Source organism: Lindgomyces ingoldianus (genome assembly GCF_010093535.1).
Source record: "Lindgomyces ingoldianus strain ATCC 200398 unplaced genomic scaffold BDR25scaffold_8, whole genome shotgun sequence".
Lineage (NCBI taxonomy): Eukaryota > Fungi > Ascomycota > Dothideomycetes > Pleosporales > Lindgomycetaceae > Lindgomyces > Lindgomyces ingoldianus.
This window is the reverse complement of record NW_022985169.1, coordinates 26,155-45,370: the sequence shown is the minus strand read 5'-3', so window position 1 is coordinate 45,370 and position 19,216 is coordinate 26,155. Positions and strand designations below refer to the sequence as shown.

Here is a 19,216-nt window from a genome sequence, read left to right as displayed (position 1 = left end):
CTACCGTTACATCTTAGCACTATCAGTCCTTTCTGATAGTGTGAAGCTTTTAATGCGTCAATCATTTACTACCTCTGCCTCTCATCCGCTTTTACCCAACGCCTCTCTTCTCTAACTAATCTCGTTAACTCTTCTTTCACTTGCTCCCTACGTGCTTTTTCTCGCTGATCTGCTGTGTACGAGCATTTCTCACATGAGACAACTTGCCTTGATCCTCATATTAACACTGCCTACTTCATCACTCTCGGAGACTTCAAAGAACATAATTGAAGCTGCAGTCGTTCCGCGCATTCTAGATAGCCACGTTCAGGCGAGTTGTCGAAGATTCTGTTCTAGTGTGCTAAACAGGACATTCGGGTGGAAGGGGCTGACGGTAGGATCTTTCGACGGTCTCTTTACAAACCATTCGGAGAGCCGCTCGAATACCTTCACAGATCGCCGCGATTCAGCGCTAAAAATTACACGTAAATATATATTTTTGGGGATACAACCAGGGTTACGACCACCTCTCGGTATTCTGTGTGGTCCGTAGTTTAGTTCCAACACTCCAACCGTGAGGGACCAGATTACTTTCCCAACTGGGCGGAAAGTCCAGAATAAGGGGGGTGCCGATTGCAGAATCGTTTTTCCCGTGCAACTTGGATATTTGGGCTCACCCTCGCCTTGTCTGAAACCTCTTGGCACTAAATTGCTGTTTGTGCATCACAGTTACTCCGCGTTCTCCCCACGCTTCCGTCCACCTTCCTTTGGGTCGATATGGAGGAAGCACTTCACGGCATGTTTGTATGACATTGCGTCGATATCGGAATCGCTATCGGGCAAAACTTCGAGATCCTGGGTATCCAGCGAGCAAAGTAGTGTTTCCTCATAGTCTTCAAGACTTTTCATTACTGAGTAGAAAAATAGAAATAAATTTGAACCCGGCGCACTAGAAGACCTTGGTACTTTGAGAGCGTCCTCATTTCCCCACGAAACGTTCAAGACATTACAAGACATGCGGCTCGGTGATAAAGACTATAGACATAGAATGCATATTGGATTGCGCTTGGATGCCAGTGTTATGGGGTAGGGTAGCACTGATTTTTCTTCAAAGGCCCCTATTTTTCCCGACCTAGTCGAGATCTACGATTCTAATGATACGTTTCTACAAGGGTTAGAGAATTTGAACGATCAAGAATTTCCTCGCATTTCGCGGTGGGGGCCAAGGCCGCGACAAATGGATGCATCGATTGGATAGATTTCGGAGACTGATCCAACGAGACACAAGACGAAACTGTGGGTCTTAGGTCCAGAGGGAGATATCAGAGCTTGATTGAAAGGTAGCGAAAGCTAGGAATTGGGAAGCGAATTTAGGGTTTGGTTGAACACTATACGCTAATATTGCTAGAAGAGGCTAATGCGTTCTTACCCAACAGGTTGAACGAAATTGATGGTGACGAGAGTTGTGCTCCAGTGATATTAGTTTAGTTGGGAGTACCATGTGTATCTTCGTTGGATAGTACATGTAATGAACCGTTATTTGTTTTAATTTCCTTATTAAATACTAGTGGACTCAATCGTGATCAATACTCCCAAGCATTTCTAGGAAAGCTTTCTGACTCCGCATCCTGGCAACGGATGCCGTCTCTGGTGCCTTTGCCGGGGAACTGTTCGAACCCCGTGCGTCAAATTTAGTCAGTGGTGAAACCAACCGTTCGCCAACGCCGGGACGAGTGGACCTGCCCATCGAAGGAGCTAATAGAGGAGATGGGGTGTATTTTGTAGATTTTAGTGAGGGTGTTGATGAATGCAAAGCCGAAGTCGGGGATGGATATTGTGGATATTCCGGTTTACGTACCGGATAACCCGGAGATGAAGGCAACTCAAATCGACTTTGCTGTAATCTGGTGAATCCTGAGTGGAAATTCTGTCTGGATACGGGCAGTTCCTGCTGAGAAACGTTTGCGGGAACGCTCGCGGGGTTTGGTGATGGTGATTTGTGAGCTGCTATCGGATAGTCTTCAGATGGATTATATTGAACCGTCCGTTGACTGGGATATTGTGTGGGAAGTTCGAACCCAATACTTCTTACTCCAGGTCGAGGATATCGAGGAGATGACCCTGAGCCATAGGCTTGTATTTCTACAGGAAAGGACGTGTCTCCAGGCATTTCCGATAGTGCGTGGACAGGACGACTGTTTGATCCAAGCTTGGGAGATTCAGGTTCAAGGTCAGGGAAAAACTCGTAAGGATTTACTGGCCCTTGAGCATTTGTTCCGCAGAGTGAATGCGTGGCGCCAATTGGCTCTGGAACGCCTTGTTGGTGTTTCCTTCCGGTTGTAGCATTGGGTAGTGGCTGTTGAATGTAATCTGAAGATGGCGGTAAATTCTTCATAGAACATGGCAAATACTTGGGTGTTTGGAGACTAGGTGATGGAGAGCTAAGGAGGGCACACTCGGATGTAGTCTTCTGCTTCGGAAAGGACAAGTGGGAGCCCTTCCCTTCTACTGTATCGAGTTCCTGAGGCTGGATTGTCTGTGGCACTGAGACGTATGCTGGCGGAGTATTATTATGTACAAGCAAAAGATTTGCTCGAAGATCGTAGGGTTCCCCCGGTCGTGTGGATTGCAAAATATCTGAGTATTTGGTTTTAGATCAACTAAATAGTTGACATGAAAATGGGGTGCTCTTACCCTCAACTTTTGCTTGCTGTGATTTCGAAGTTTGGCCTGATTTCATCATGCCTTCCCTATTCTGCTGGGGGGACAGGATATCGTCAAAGTAAGTGGTATCGTGATATGTCGGAGGATCTGAACTAACGGGAATCTCTTCCAAAGGGTTTAGAAAGTTCAGTACATTTGATATTTGCTGATGGCATGTCGAAAGCTCCGTTTGCCGATTAATCAGCCTCTCGCGAAGTCGTGGGTCGGGACGGATAGATTTGGTAACTTGTTGGTCTACGCACGCACTCTGGGCGCATTGGGTAATAGCGTTAAATGTTAACTTAGTGTTGGTGATGGCACCTCTGATCCATTCAAGCTTTCTAGGGACAGCTGTGAGTTTCCTCCTAACCGATTCATTGCCGAGCAGTCTCTCGACCTCGTTCAGATCATTTCTCATAATCTGGATTGACCGAACGAAGATGTCGTCCCCGGTACTGACTCTAATGGTGTGTATGAGTAGTTCGGCGAAGTTGATCGTGGTATTCAAGGCATCAATTATCGCGTCTAGCCCCATGGTAGAATATTCAAAAAAGGATAGTGGTTCTGGCAAGTAAAGATCGTTGCCTGTGAGATGGGTTCGGTGGGCGAAAGGGGGTAGAAAGGAGTTGATAGTGCACGCTAATAAAGTACGCTACAGGTGGGTGGGAGATCCAGTGGCATGGCGGGCTCGCCTGTGGCCACGGAGCCGCAAGGCCAAAACTCGGTCTTGCCGTTGCAAAATCATGGTGGCAAAATAGCTACTCTTGGCTACACACTTTCGCCAGGTTACTCGTCGACCCAAAGCGAGAAAAGTTATCGATGTTGTAGAAATCCTCCTGCAGCCGAGAGAAGCATGGCATGCGAGTGAGTATGCGAGTTGGCATCTTAGCTTAAAAATCGAACCCACCACAGAATCCATGTATGGCTTATTACCACTCAGCAAAAATATCCAAGTAGGGTAGAAATAGCATGATTGGGGTAAGATAGGCTAGCGCGGGCGAGGTCTGAGGGAACGCCCGGACCTATTGGAAGTCTAGACCCAAGGCAGAATGGTCTCTATTGTGCCTTGCAAAAAGCTGGTTACAGTAGGTTATTTCGGGATAAGGCCGTGAAACTGTTACGGGAGGACCCTTATAACAAGTGATATACTTACGCAACTTGGGAAATCGTTGCAGCAAAGTAAAAAGCTATTTTCTCTACTATTATTTTTCTCTATCATGTCCTTTAGGCTTTATTATCACTACTCTAATTTCTAGTTTTATTGTCTGTTGTTCTTCTTTTTGGTCTGCGCCTCTGTCAAGAGCTTCGCAGTGCAATTTGTGCGCTGAACTCCTAGCTATTGGCTCGAATTTTAACGGTAACTTGCTTTTTGCAAGGGCACGGTGAAACATCTCTTCACCAAACCTGCGCCACTTTCTCACTCCACGTCTTACAGTGTTCGATTCAAACCCCTTGCATTACATCCTTGTTCCTATTAAATCAAATAATAACCACTGACTACATACAATCCCCGAATGAAGTAATATTCTGCGAACTAGACTGAACTATCTGAACCTGTCACCTCACTCAGACCTGCCCTTCTACCGCAATTTCCTTCTCCCAAAGAGGCCTGGGCGGGCTTAGAGTCTGTGCCTGGTCGCCAATCACCTGGAAGAGAGCTGGAAAAATGGTCATGACCCCATTTTGTCCAGTAAAGTCGAAGCGAAATGTACCAGGCTGAGAAAACAAAAGGAAAGCTAGTTTCGCCGACCGTTGCATGATCATCTCAAGATTCTTTTGGCGTCGGTCTCTATTAACTTTGCTGACAACGAAAGGCGCTAGAACTGAATTCAATTCTTCAATGGCTTCCGCCACGCTGCGCGCCGTCGCAGCTGCTTCTTCCGACTGTTTCCCATACCGTTGCTGCAGCAAGGCCCCGGTAATCGTCTTCCACTCACTGAACAGTGCAGCTTGGTCTATATCTCCCTTTAGTTTCCTGCTGGATGGATTGTGTGAGAGATGATACATACTGCTGTTTGTTCCGTCCTTGCCTGGCATGGCGATAGCTAGGCTGGACAACTCGTCAGGGAGGAATGTTGGGTGTCGTTCGTCCGAGCATCTTGATATGGCGATCCACGCGATGAATAGACGGATTGCTTCCTCTCGAGTGGAAGGGTTTAAGAATATGCCAGTGAGTGTGGAAGCATTGATGCCAACGGCAGCAGCTAAACCACTCAATTGCGACTCATCTAGCTCAGTAACTGGCACCATCTCAAGATGATAGTATGATCGTGCATGATTCTTGATATTATCGCGGACCCGGGAGAGCACTTTCTTAATTGCATCATCTTCAACGGGCTGTGGCAGTAAACTGTTGACTTTTCAGCATATTCCGCTTTTCGTATGACCGGTATCAACTAACGCGCCCTTCTCCGACGATGGAATATGTCGTTTATACGAATCTGCCTGCCTCCTCTTGCGTCGGGTAGAGAGGAAGAACAGCATAGCGACGGCAATGGCTGCTCCGATGATCAGGCAAGCGAAGGCTACCCCTACGACTGCTGCCCCGGGAACGCGTTTATTGCTTGAACTTAATGGAGTTTTCGAGGCTAGCGTTGCACTAGTAGAGGATGGTGAATTTGCATCTGTGGTACCTGCTGTTGTGCTAGCAGGATGTACTGATGTTGTCGTGTTGGCGGCAGCGATAGTGGAATTAGGGAAGAGATTTCTGAACTGCTCTCGATCGATGGGGCTGGAGAGAAGCGGTTGCTTTAAACTATTAGATATACATTCCACGAGCCATCGCACCACATGCAGCCCGATAACGCCACGTTTCATCAAATGTACCGAGTCCCTGCCATCGTGTGTCCGGTCGAGAAAACCGTGTGTCAGTCATCTCCCTGCATGCTACTCGGCATCCTGCTGCCTAATTGGTTAGAAGCGGTTATTAGAGTTAGGTTGTGTTGAACCTAACACGCCAGATTACCTCACAGTCTCCTACGTTTAACTCAGGCTCGCCGCGGCTTTTCGGTTCGGCTCAGCTACTCGTCTTGGGCTCTTTATTGCGAGAAAAAGGGGTAAGTTCTGATCGTTAATTGTTCATTCGTTACAGGGCTTCGGCTTCGGCTCGGGTGGAGCAACTCAGACTGATTCCTTTGTTTGCTCATTGGTTGGTTGTGGAACTATAGAATTGAATAGAGAAAAGGGGTCTCTGAAGTACCGTAATGTCCTTGCCATTTGTGCCTCTTATAGGGGCCTAGATTGTTGGTAATATTCCCGGGTCTACCGTCTCGACTACTGTCACCAACTTTCATTCCACAGTTCCTTTGCTTCTCATTTCTCCTAGCGAGATCAATATTATCCTTTAAGCTAAGCTCTCGGATCCGTTAACAGTTATGTGTATCTACCTTGCAGTTAACTTACAGTCTAGCCTCGTTTGAGATTTCACCCAAGATTCTTGATAACTCTCCTATCCGATATATATACCTGCGCTTACCACCATACCTTTGCTTCAATTTCAATTTCCGTCTCCCCATCATCTAGCGAATATCCCTCAGTTACGCCATAAGACACCACGATGGGTGAACAAACTGGCAGACCAGATTTAGTTGTCTCAATAGACTTTGGAATGACATGTAAGCATATTACTCCTCCTCTCTAGCCCCATACAATTCCTTACGTGAATTAATTGTTTAGGTACCGGAGTCGCTTTCTGTAATGTTGCGACAGGATCTCTTGGTAGCGTTAGGCATATTCAGAGATGGCCTGGGAGGATGCAGGCAAATGAAAACAAGGTTCTTGACCCCTGGAAACAGCGCTGCGCATAATCCTACTGATTCTCAATCCTGGCTAGGTTCCCACTATCCTTGTATACACTCAGGGATCTTCCGCACCCTCATCTTGGGGCTTTCTCGCTGAGACTGCCCAAGAAAAATGTGATGATCGAAGCCAAATCCGGGAGTTGTTCAAGACTATGCTGGATGAGGGCATTTTAGAGGAAATGCGCAAAGCTTCAAATCAGCCAGCCCAAGTTCCCCGTATCCATGAAATTGAGCAGTGGTAGAGACTTCAGAGCCTAGGGATTTTCTTGCAATAGCTTATAAGAACTTTAGGTACTATGACTACTTTCAATTCCTCTATCGCTGTGTTGAAACAAGGCTGAAGGGCGAGCTTGCGAGCCGATGGGAGGATGCTAAAATCGAATTTATATTTTCGGTGCCTACAACCTGGAGACCGAACCCGACTGTGGAGCGCTTTCGGAACATCATATCTCGTGCAGGTTTTGGCCAAGCGCCGAATCATACTGCGGTGATTGGGCTAACGGAGGCGGAGGCTGCCGCAGTGCATACTGCGCGTAGTACACCAGCGATTTTCAAGGTAAAACTTGCACTACGGTGCCCCATTCTCTTAAGCTAACTTTGAGAAGGAGAACGATATTCTGCTCGTATGTGACGTGGGAGGAGGTACAACGGTGAGCAACCACTGTCTTAGAATGGCCTCTTGGCTTCAAATTGATGGGTATGATAGGATTTGTCAGTCTTTCGCGTTAAGAATACGAGCAGTCGTGGGGAGTCATTGAGTCTCCAACAAGTTGACACGGTTTTTGGTAATGAGCCCCTGAATGACGAGGTTTACGTTTGCTAATATGCGGACCTTAAGGCGCGACTATAGGATCTGCGCATCTAGATACTCTCTTTGCGAAGTTCGTGCAAGAGAAACTGCAGCTTGCGAATACAATATCACCCATGGGTCTCGAGAATCTCAGCTTAACTGCGTGGGAAATGCGAAGCAGCAAGGAGTACCAGTATGTACGGATTGAAGTATTGATTTGTCGTACTAACGGAAGTCGTAGAAATGCGAAATGTGACTACGGTTCCGATGAGTCCTTTTCCGACACCGAGGTATTTGCTGTGCGTGTTCCGAAACTTGACCGACGCTATGTAAATGAGGAATACGGAATTCGCAACGGAGATATGAATTTCGGAAGGTAACATGTTGTATATAGAGTTAGAGACATCGCTGATCTGGGAGCAGAGATGACCTCCGACAATTCTTTGATGCCCAGGTAGGTAGCGACTTAGCACGTGAATCCGAGTATTGACCAAGATCTTAGATCTTGAAACTTTTCGATATGATCGACAAGCAGCTCGTTCGCCTTCAGAAGAAGATGCCAAATGAACAAGTTGTAGGGGGGTCCCAGTTCACGCAACGTAAATACATCACTAATGAGATTAGGCTCACTTGGTTCTCTCCGGAGGACTTGGCAACTCCGCCTACGTGCGAGACCGCCTACGCGATCGTTATGCTTCAAGAAATGCGAGCCACCCTAATGCTCGGAACATGAAGATCAGAGTCGCACCGAACCCACAGCTTGTCGTGTGTAAAGGCAATGTGGCAGATCGGGTGCAAAAGCTCAAGAGTGGGAAATCTGTACTTGGATGGCGTTGTTCTCGATTCTCTTATGGGACGATCTGCAAGGTGATTTACAATCCACAAAATCCATTTCATCAAGGGGCTCGTACGAACTATGATCCCCTTGATGGCCACACCTATATTTCAAACTACATTGATTGGTTCATCAAGCAGGTATGACTCTCATTTCCCATACATTCCTCGAAACTAATGGCAGTAGGGCGAACCTGTCTCGAACAACCAGCCAATTGTTCGCGGCTTTCGTCGTAAATGCTCACCAGCCACAAGTACAAATCCAAACCCCCCACGAGTGTTCCCTACCGAAATTGTCTGCTCTGATGTTGACAAAGCCAGTCTGCCGATTACGATGACCTCCTGTAAGCTCATGATCCTCGTCACGTTCCAATCAGCAGACTAACCTAAAAAGCCTGCCGTTCATTGTGCAAAGTAGACTCCGATTTCTCTTCTCTTCCTCTCTCTACGTTCAAGCTGAAAAACAGACACTGGTGGAACTCCGGGCCAAAGTACCATCGTGTGGATTACGTTGTCAAGGTGAATATCGGACCCGCCGACATCTCTTTCGAGCTTTGGCATGAGGGCGTGAAACTCAGCAAGGACAATTCTATCAAGGTGGAATGGCATGAATCGGCGGCTCCCGATCCGAGCCTCCACCCAGTCGCTGCAGATCTCCCGATGAACTCCCTCTCCTCCCTACATGAACCATTAATCAATGGTAGGGGTGCAGGGAATAGTGGAAATCTGGGGTACAGGAGTATGCAACGATATGGTGCCCGACCTATGCCCTTGCACAATGGGAGTTCGGAACCGCTAAGCATCTAATCGTTCGCGCGAGAGGCTAGTCTTGTTTTAGGATGTTAGGTTTTTTATAAACATGCTAAATTATTCCTAGAGCTTGCTCCGCTTATATTCTTAGTTTCTAAAAACAATGGCTTTTCTTTGGGTGTAATATAGTTATCTGAACCTCCTCTTTAACCAAGTTAAGCTTAGTTATCCTAGAATGTAAAAAATCTTTAGTAATATTATAGATGTAATATCTAAATAAGAAGGCTGTTAATTAACTTCCTAAAGAGTATAATTATAACAAGTACTGCAAGAGTCAAGGCTAAATTAGTATAATCAGTTACTAGGCAGCGCTATTGTAATAGTTTAGCGCAGATGGCAAAATGCCTACTAACAGTGTTGAATTCAATGAAGAAGAGGAACTGTGTCCTCGCTACAGAATTAGGGCTTATACTGCAACACCTAGCTAGCGTAGATCTAGCCTAGGGATAGCGTTGTCAACAAGCCAGCTTAGTGTCTCTTGTAATACAACTAATGTATGCCCTAGTATACTGCAATTTGCTGTAGTTTGCTTTATGTTCTTCCTAACGTTGCTAGATAATCTCTAGGTGATACCTTGAGGCACAAGCCTCTTACAGTTATACTAGATATATTAAAGCTAAAGAGAAAACAAAAGGTTGCTAGCATTATAAAAGTTAAAATGTTAGTAATCTAGCGTAGAACAACTATTATCCTAACAGCGTGGTATAGTAGTTATGTAATATATGTAAGGTGTTACATTACCTATTATATTTATAATACTATAACTTTTCTTCTCTAAGTTTTAATAGCTTCTAACTATTTTACTATAACATACACTATAGGCAAGTTGCTTACACACCTAAGTTGCTTGTTAGCTGTTTATTATTTTTTTAAAGGACTTTATATATAGCTACAGTATATTACATAGAAAGTGTTGCGTTTTATTTAAAAGACTAGAGTATAAGATATATCTAACATTATTTAACACGTTTAAGTAGTGTTGTTAGAAATATATTAGTATAGAAAAAGTAGTTTTATGTAGTTTAGTAAAAGTAATCAACTTAGGTGTGTAAGTAACTTACCTATAGTGTAAGTTAGTTAATTTTTACAAGTTAGCTGTATAATTATATTATAAAAGTCTACTATTACTTTTTTAGACAAGTGTAGCTTTAAAGGGTTTATAGATTAGTATTGTAATTTAAATGCGTAACATATAGCGTTTTTAAAATACTTAAAAAGCTAAAAGTATTTAACTTATTTTTATTAGTATGTTAAAAGTTTATTCATAGGTATATTATTAATTAAAGTATAAGGTGCTAAAATTTATTAAAGTTAACTGTCGCGTATACTAAGAGCCTTGGCTAGGGCTCGGAATCTGGAGATAGTTTGTTCCGAAGCTCGGTGTATATAAGGAGAGCCTTCAACTCTCTTAGATAGCAGAGTCACTTTATCTGATTATCTGAACAGCTATTACCAAGCTATCTTATCCTCCACAGTTATGAGCCTGGTTTGCGGCATAGTGTGGATGGTTAGCGCGCGAAAATTTTCGCACCCCTGCTCTCCCTGCTTAACTAATAGGAACGCATTATCCCTGAGCACTGTGTGTTTGATTCCCACGTTCAGCAAAGAGTATTTAGGCAGTGTGCCTATTACAGACGCTACCTTGTTAGATCTGTCTCTACGTTCAGTTACTGCTCGGGCTGGGAGGGTGTGTTGAGTTTTTTTCACCTCTCTCGCTCCACTGTTCGAGCTGGGGGTGTGTCGCATACAATTATCCGCCTATATATATCCTTCTGCTGTGCTAGCTGGAAGGTTGAGCTTTTGGCGACGCAACATTAACTATTTACTTATGCAAACTATTTATAAAATATGTTGAGAGCTTTGAGAGGACGAGCTCCACAATCACGTGCCGTCTTGTCCCACTTGTCCTCGGAGGCTTCCCTTCTCACGCTAGATCTGCAACATCTGCTATCATACCTCCCATCTACGTATTGGACCCCCGTGACAAGCTGCAATTGATATTCAAGATTACTACTCAAATCCAAAGATTCACACTGACGCAAGAGCTGGTTAATGTCCGATAATGCTACGATGGTTTGTGGTGCTTTGATTACGCACTTGGTTCTGTGTCGAATTCAGTTAGGTACCAGTGCAAGATGGCATCGTGACGGGTTTTGACACAAGCCGTCTCCATAACTGTTGTATTCGGAACCGGAGATGTTCTCACCGAACAGCCAGTGGAGAAGAAGGGCATCAAAGGCTATGATTTACCTAGAACTGGTCGCATGGCGTTCTATGGTGGAGGTATATTACTCGATCCCATTCATCCATATCCTCAAGTAGCAATGTCGCACAGCTATATGGCGTCTAGCGGCCACGCGCTGGTTCAGGTTTCTCCAAGCCAAAATCGTTCTCCAGAACAAAACCCTTGAAATGGTTACACATGTCGCAATAGATCAAACCTTCTTTGCCCCGGCAAGTCTCTTTGTCTTCCTGAGTTCCATGTCAATAGTGGAGGGCTCGAGTCCATCAGAGAAGTTGTCTAAGTCGTTCATTACAGCTCTGCGGAGGAATCAAATAGTCTGGCCGTTTATGTCGCTTTTTAACTTCCGATTTGTCCCACTAGATCATCGAGTCATACTCGTGAATGTGATTCCTCTGGGTTGGAATTGTTACTTAAGCGACGCCAATAGCTCCACGATGGTCGCGTATGCTTCGCCCATGCAGCAAGGTATCTAGCGTTCCGTCTTGAGGACGATTGAACTTAATCAGAAACATTTCAAATATCAATGGGCCGGCTTAGGTTGAATGTGTCCCAGTTTTGGATTAAATCTATTGGATGCACTCTGATATGGCTGCACACCACTGTGCCGCTACGAATGGACCTGGGGACAGACCCTATGCGGGAATTAGCGCCGCGGGTAAGCCACCGGATAACAGCTGGTCCATAGACCTCATTTGCCCAGATCCTGGGGTTCAGTCATCGCAAACATCAGCGGCAGAAGCGAACAAGAACTGTTTTTTTTGAGCGTTGTGCACACTGGCTACATGCTGCCCCTTTCTTCTCCCTCTTTCCGTCGCATGCCAATTGCATCTATTTGACGACCGACATCCTCGTATCCATGTGCGAGGCGGTACCAGGACGATCGTTTAGCATTTGGCTAGTTCTCCAACAGTGCTCTCCTCTCCTCTCAAACCCATCCGCTCTGCAGCATGCTTCGGTCTCCAGTAGGGACTACCCCTAGGGCTTTAAAATACTTTACAAGATGCAATTCCCCTCATTTCTCAAGCATACCGGCTTTTGTATCCACCACGATGATCCACAAGGGTCCTTCGGCCTCAAGATCACAGGCAACCGCTGCGACAGCTTGTGCGCCAACCTCAAAACCGTACTCGTTCGAATCCACAACACGGCAACCTCGAGAAAGTCCCAGTCTGGCCTTCAATACCACTCAACTAAAAGCGAATCCTCTCCATCTAGCGCGAAGTGGCCAACAGCAAGAACTGGATGAGTCGTATGTTATGAGTCACACCCATGTAACAACCCCGAGAGTTGACAAAAGTACAGATTCATTGGCAAGACTGGAGGAGAAATATTCCACGAGATGATGTTAAGGCATGGAGTCAAACACATCTGTACGTATGCGTTGGTAAAACTTTCAATTGACGTTGTTGACCATGCTCCGCAGTCGGTTATCCAGGTGGTGCTATTCTCCCCGTATTCGATGCTGTCTACAACTCAAAACACTTCGACTTTATTCTTCCCAAACACGAGCAAGGCGGTGGGCACATGGCAGAGGGCTATGCACGAGCAAGCGGCAAACCTGGCGTTGTTCTCGTCACCTCAGGACCGGGTGCGACCAATGTTATCACCCCAATTCAAGACGCATACTCCGATGGAACTCCGTTGATCGTGTTCTGTGGTCAGGTTGTCACCTCTGCCCTTGGTAGTGACGCTTTTCAAGAGGCAGATATGCTCGGAATTTCAAGCGCATGCACAAAGTGGAATGTCATGGTGAAGAATGTCGCTGAGCTCCCCAGGCGGATAAACGAAGCTTTTCAGATTGCAACATCAGGACGGCCAGGACCAGTCCTGGTAGATCTACCTAAGGATGTTACTGCAGGAGTCCTACGAAAGGGTGTTCCCATGAGCTCTAGCATCCCCTTCTCACCCGGTCAGGCATCAAGGGCCGCCCAAGAGACTGTAAAGAAGGAGCTCAATGCCGTCATCGGGCGTGTAGCTCGCTTAATAAATATGGCGAAGAGGCCCGTCATCTATGCCGGCCAGGGTGTTGTTTCTCGGCCAGAAGGCCCTAAATTTCTTAAGGAGCTTGCTGACAAAGCCGCGATACCGGTGACTACAACTCTCCAAGGCCTTGGTGGATTTGACGAGCTCGACGAGAAAGCTTTGCACATGCTCGGCATGCACGGCTCAGCATATGCTAACCTAGCCATACAAAACGCCGATCTTATCATTGCTCTTGGGGCCCGTTTCGACGATCGTGTCACTCTTTCTATACCAAAATTCGCGCCACAAGCGAAGCTCGCAGCCAGCGAAGGCCGTGGAGGCATTGTTCACTTTGAAATCATGCCGAAGAACATCAACAAAGTTGTCCAGGCTACTGAGGCCGTTGTAGGAGATGTCGTAGAAAACCTGGCAATCTTGAACCCTCTCGTACAGGACCAAAGCATGGCCGAGCGGAAAGAATGGTTCGGTCTGATCAACTGTTGGAAGGAGAAGTTTCCTCTCTCAGCGTATGAGAAGTCGGAGAGGGCAGATCTCATCAAGCCTCAGGCTCTCATTGAGGAGCTCTCGAATTTGACCGCACACCGAAAACATGATACCATTATCTCAACTGGTGTCGGCCAACATCAGATGTGGACTGCCCAACACTTCCGATGGCGACACCCACGAACGATGATCACTTCAGGTGGACTTGGGACTATGGGGTATGGTCTCCCTGCGGCTATTGGGGCGAAGGTTGCACGACCAGATGCTCTTGTCATTGATATCGACGGTGATGCGTCATTCAACATGACTTTGACCGAGATGTCAACCGCCAAGCAGTTTAATATTGGCGTGAAGATGATAGTTTTGAACAACGAGGAGCACGGTATGGTCGCTCAATGGCAAAATATGTTCTACGAGGATAGGTATTCGCATACACACTCTGAGAATCCCGATTTCATCAAGCTGGCAGAGGCGATGAGAATTCAGGCTAGAAGGGTAACTAAACCAGATGAGGTTAGAGATGCACTTCAATGGTTGATTGAGAGTGATGGACCGGCATTCTTGGAAGTTGTGACGGATAAGAAGGTTCCTCTTCTACCCATGGTGCCTGCTGGATCTGGTTTACATGAGTTCGTTGTTTACGATGAAGGTACGTAATTCGGGTTAGCCTTTGAACGCAATTACTGAAACAATCACAGCCGGGGACAAGTCACGCCGAAAGCTCATGGCGGAACGAACCAATGGTGTACATGGAGGCGACTGAAACTGGGGAAACGACCTAAGGACCTCCCGGGCGAAAGGGTCGTGATATTTGCTGCGCTTTTCGAAGTTGTGCAAGCAGTGTCGTGTCGCCTGCCCCAGCTTCTTGAAGACTTCGTCATCCGGGGAGAAAGTTTCTAACTCCCGCTTGGTGAGCTCGGGGGGTATTTGGAAAGTGGTAACGACGCTGAGTTGGGCTGTTTTCTGAACCTTTTTGAGAGATAACAATTCAAGAGATTGCAGCGACGAAGGTTTTGAGGTCTGAGTCACAACGTGAATCCACAAATCTCCTCTCTGAGATGACAGGAGATTGTGCGCACATTAGGGCAGGCACTAGCCCAAGCAGCTTCAAAAAGAATTGCCTTGAGACGTCGAAGCTAGTCCCCATACGGACTAGGAATCGGTACTCTTCTAGGTGAGTTCTAGTTGATCAGCTCACGTGACTTGAAGCGACGGCGTTTCGCCTTGGAGATCTGCTGAAGCAGCTGTCGATGCTATGCAGATAATGATTAAAGTATGACCAAGACAGGAGTAATTTTTGTATTATAAATAGCTGCTCCAAGAGAAATAGCTAAAAGATCCAGGCGCATTGACGATAGCTCGATACACTTGTGAAGAAGAAGCGTAAACATACAACCCAAACAGGAATGTTACCTCCACCGCCTCGGTTCTTTTGACTCTTCGGTGACCTCCGCATGGCTGGTGAAACTCTATTAAATCTCTAAAGTGTCCAAGATTCTAGATAGGCTTCCATGTGTTCGCTAAACTTTATTATTAATAATTGCTAACCTATTTAGTTACTAACCATCTAAGACTTACAGTTACTTTTAGTAGTATTTTTATCTGTGTTGTCTTAGATCTAGTTTGCCTATTTACTGCTTTAGATGTAACCGTAGTTGCTGCTAGTTATTAGCAGAGCTTAGTCCGCTTATATTTTTAGTTTATAAGAATACTAGCTTTTTGTTAAGCTTAATGTAGTTAGCACAATCTCCTCTTTAGGTAATTTAGGCTTAGTTATTCTAGAACTTAGAAGATCTTTAGCAATGTAGTACCTGTAATACCTTAACAAGCAGGTTCTTCATTAACTTTCTAAAAAGTACACTTCACAGTGCATAGGATCCTACAGCTTCTAATTACGTACAACCTGAATTAAATCCCTAGTTGTGGAGGGGCGGCTGTATTGTGTCTGTAGAAATGTGGCTCTCAGGCTGCCTTACTCAGCAGCTGAGGAACATCTCGCCTCTCTATCGCTGTAAAAACTCTATCATAACCTACTGCAGCCTCCTGTACCGCCTGCAGTTATTCACCTACTTACTCCTATAGATGATAGCCTCTAGAATAAGGATCTTCTTGCTGCTGTTATAGATTCCTCAACTGTTTTACTCGCACAACTGCTAGTTCCGCTTCTTCAACTGCCGCTTAACTATGATAGACTAGTGTCTAGAGGTATCAGCTAGAGATTAGCTAGCATTGTTAGGAAAGGCATGAAGTAAATTACTGCAAACTACTGCAAACTACAGCAAATTGTAGCAAACTATAATTAACTGCAGTGGATTACGGCAACTCTATGTATAGAGAAGGTTCTAGAGGGGGAACGCCTCTTATAAAAAAGCTACTTTATACAACACACTTTATTATTAACGTTAAGTAACTTGAAATCTTTTAGCATAACAAAATTATTTTAAAAAACATTAAATTAATTACTATTAAAAAAACCTATTATAAGAGGTATCAAGTAGGAAACACATCACAGAGAGGGAATGCATGATAGGAGGGTAACGAGAGGAAACCTTAGGGTTGGAGGCAGAGGTACGGAGGCCGAGGAGCCTATATACCCCGTGCCAAGCCTAGTGTACTCAGGGGTTAGATAGTTGTAACATAACTGTAACACCTTTACATGTTATACTTTTTAAGTATAAAGAATGTTTTTATATTCTTTTAACAAGTTTAAGTATTATGTTTTATCTTTTTATAGTTGCTACAGGGCTAAAGACCTACTTAGGCTTTTTCTTAACTACCTTTACTATAAGCCTTCTTATATAGATAGCAAGCTGTAGACGCTCTAGTAGCTACTTAATTACTTGCTTTACGAAACTCTATAGTGCTACTTTATTAAATCTACTTTCTTTTATATAATTTCTACTTAGTTAGCGTCTCTACTTAATTTTATAGCTTAAAAATATAAGTAAGTGTATATTAGTATAGTATTAGTTTAGCACTATTAATAAGTAAAAAAATAGTCTTAGGTTTTAAAAGAAGTTAAAAAATACTTAACTGTAAACTTAAATTATTACTTAAATTTAAGTATAACATACTCTACAGATAAGTTGCTTACACACCTAAGTTATTTACTTTTACTAAGACTCTACTAAACTACTTTTTTTATACTAATACATTTCTAACAACACTACTTAGATGTGCTAAAAGAACATTAGATACAGCTTACACTCTAGGCTTTTAAACAAGACATAACACTTTTAAAGTAATATGCTACAGCTATATATAAAGTTTCTTAAAAGTTAATAAATAACTAACATACTAGATAACCTTTATAAGCTAATTTTATAGCTAACTTATAAAAACTAAGTAATAATAAAAAGTAAGTAATTATTAAGTATATACTTAAGCTATATGTGCAAGGATTTTCCTCTTAGCTAGTAGCTGTGGCTAATATAGCTAATTCTTTACGCGCTAAGTCTAATCTAGGCTATGTTAGCATAAACTAGCTTAGTATATTTATAAAGTGTTATCTAGAGCTTAAAGTAAAGTTTAAGCATAAGTATAACTATAAAAGAGCTTTTTATAAGAATTCTAAAGTAATTTAAAGCTAGTTTAGCCTTATAAAGAATATTAAAGCTAAGTATAGCATCAAGAATAATAAAAAATATAACTTTAATAAAACAAGCTTTATAATAGGCTAGATATCTACTAATTATACTTATGCTTAAAACTTTAGTTTAAGCTTTAGATAACGCTTTACAAACATACAGGCTAGTTTATGCTAACATAGCCTAGATTATGCTTAGCGCGCAAAAAATTAGCTATATTAGCTATAGCTACTAGCTAAGAGGAAAATCCTTGCACATATAGGTTAAGTATAGGCTTATAATTACTTGCTTTTTATTATTACCTAGTGACTAGAAACCTGTTGCCCCTTGTCAGATATGCGCACCTACTGTCAAGACAGGAGGAACGCTTGACGAAAGCTGCTACATAGTACGAGCAATAAGCTCGAACAGTATGTTGCTGCAAATTGCTGCATGTTGCAGCAAATTGCAGCATGTTGCAAGCTGGTCGCGCATAGGGCAAGTGCGCGAGGGACTCGGATCGGCAAAACAAAAAGCCGAGCAACACGAGTAGAGCGGAAAAAGGATTGATAAATCAATACAATCAATCATCATCCCATACATCATATCCAAACCCATCATTCATCTCAGGAAGCCTAGAAACAGTGCTTCAATCTGACACCCCTACTCTACCTACTTTGTACGCTGTGCACACTGTACACTACTCTTACTCTTGCTACTTAGGTGCTTATACTATAAGCAGCTAGCTAAAAGAGCCTATTTAACACTAATTAGTAGTTAATTTAATTAACTACAAATTAGTAAGAGTAACAACAGAGTACGTACGCCCTGCAAGGTACTTTGTTTTGTTACCTATTCTTAGGGATAGCAGATTAATTCTTTGCATTGTATAGTAAGCTCTACTACTGCATAAAGTAAAAAGAAGATAGTGTAAGACACACACTAAAATAAATAACAAAGCTGCATAAACTAGCAGCTAGATAATAACAGCAGTACCTGTGCAATCTACTATAAAAGTAATTAACAACTCTAGGTAATAACAGAAAAAATAAGAAAGAATTCCTATTATATAAACAAGTTACGAAGAATATAGAGATATTAGAGGTGAAACTATAAAATAAGACTAGCCTAAAGTACTAGAATAATAAGATTAACATGTTAGAAGCTCTAATAAGCCTATAAACTTAATTATATATAGGTTATATAATTACTAATCTTGTTTGTACATGCGTATAGACAATAAGCTTTATAATAGGCTAGATATTTACTAACTATGCTTATACCTAAAAGCTTACTTTAAGCTCTAGATAACACTTTACAAACACACTAAGCTAGTTTATGCTAACATAGCCTAGACTATGCTTAGCGTGTAAAGAATTAGCTATATTAGCTATAGCTACTAGCTAAAGAGAAAATTCTTATATATTTAGCTTAAGTATATACTTAATAATTCCCTACCTTTTATTATTACTTAGCCTTTATAAGTTAGTTATAAAATTAGCTTATAAAAGTTATTTAGTGTATTAGTTATTTTTTTTTTAAAAAAAACTCTATATATAGCTATAGCATGTTGCTTTAAAAGTGTTACATTTTATTTAAAAGCTTAAAGTGTAAGCTGTATCTAATATTCTTTTAGCCCGTCTAAGTAGTGTTGTTAGGAATACACTAGTGTAAAAAAAGTAGTTTAGTAGAGTTTTAGTAAAAGTAAGCAACTTAGGTGTGTAAGCAACTTGTCTGTAGTGTATGTTACTAGTTTAGAAAATTTTAATTAAAGTAGCTAATTTATCTATACTTTATATATTTTAATATGTGTATTAAAGTATTCTAACTACTTAAAGCTAGGCTTGTTATTTCTTATATTAAATAGGCTCTTTCAGCTAGCTGCTTATAGTATAAGCACTTAAGTAGCAATAGTAAGAGTAATGTATAGTGTGCACAGCGTATAGAGTAGGTAGGGTGGGCAACAGATTTCTAGTCATTGCTTGTCTCATCTTTGTATAGACGGAAAGGAGAATATTTACAT

The 19,216-nt window shown here is 43.1% G+C and overlaps 5 protein-coding genes across 5 annotated transcripts; 3 read left to right on the top strand and 2 right to left on the bottom strand.

Moving 5' to 3' along the window:
* Positions 1-136: 136 nt before the first annotated feature.
* Positions 137-3,566, bottom strand: BDR25DRAFT_352029 (uncharacterized protein; the record flags this gene model as incomplete). The annotated part of the gene is made up of 15 exons (XM_033694955.1): positions 137-164; positions 194-272; positions 352-426; positions 489-545; positions 580-651; positions 729-957; positions 995-1,076; positions 1,141-1,273; positions 1,409-1,447; positions 1,478-1,551; positions 1,600-1,646; positions 1,688-2,616; positions 2,653-3,267; positions 3,339-3,408; positions 3,459-3,566. 15 exons carry the CDS (start codon positions 3,564-3,566, stop codon positions 137-139), a joined length of 2,637 nt encoding a protein of 878 aa, XP_033550374.1.
* Positions 3,567-4,248: 682 nt separating this feature from the next.
* Positions 4,249-5,522, bottom strand: BDR25DRAFT_311775 (uncharacterized protein; the record flags this gene model as incomplete). Its single annotated transcript, XM_033691254.1, has 4 exons — positions 4,249-4,637; positions 4,692-5,032; positions 5,084-5,437; positions 5,509-5,522. The coding sequence occupies 4 exons, from the start codon at positions 5,520-5,522 to the stop codon at positions 4,249-4,251; spliced, it is 1,098 nt and encodes a 365-aa protein (XP_033550373.1).
* Positions 5,523-6,238: 716 nt separating this feature from the next.
* Positions 6,239-8,913, top strand: BDR25DRAFT_386320 (uncharacterized protein; the record flags this gene model as incomplete). Its single annotated transcript, XM_033697994.1, has 13 exons — positions 6,239-6,296; positions 6,358-6,455; positions 6,515-6,720; positions 6,774-7,038; positions 7,088-7,132; positions 7,189-7,267; positions 7,321-7,465; positions 7,514-7,648; positions 7,693-7,726; positions 7,775-7,846; positions 7,897-8,247; positions 8,294-8,450; positions 8,522-8,913. The coding sequence occupies 13 exons, from the start codon at positions 6,239-6,241 to the stop codon at positions 8,911-8,913; spliced, it is 2,037 nt and encodes a 678-aa protein (XP_033550372.1).
* A 2,073-nt stretch (positions 8,914-10,986) lies between these two features.
* Positions 10,987-11,634, top strand: BDR25DRAFT_323372 (sym-1; the record flags this gene model as incomplete). The annotated part of the gene is made up of 3 exons (XM_033692097.1): positions 10,987-11,038; positions 11,080-11,199; positions 11,252-11,634. 3 exons carry the CDS (start codon positions 10,987-10,989, stop codon positions 11,632-11,634), a joined length of 555 nt encoding a protein of 184 aa, XP_033550371.1.
* A 254-nt stretch (positions 11,635-11,888) lies between these two features.
* On the top strand, positions 11,889-14,583 carry BDR25DRAFT_301795 (acetolactate synthase). The gene is made up of 4 exons (XM_033689651.1): positions 11,889-12,410; positions 12,464-12,531; positions 12,585-14,276; positions 14,326-14,583. Exons 1-4 carry the CDS (start codon positions 12,211-12,213, stop codon positions 14,388-14,390), a joined length of 2,025 nt encoding a protein of 674 aa, XP_033550370.1. The 5' UTR covers positions 11,889-12,210; the 3' UTR covers positions 14,391-14,583.
* The last annotated feature ends 4,633 nt before the right edge of the window (positions 14,584-19,216 follow it).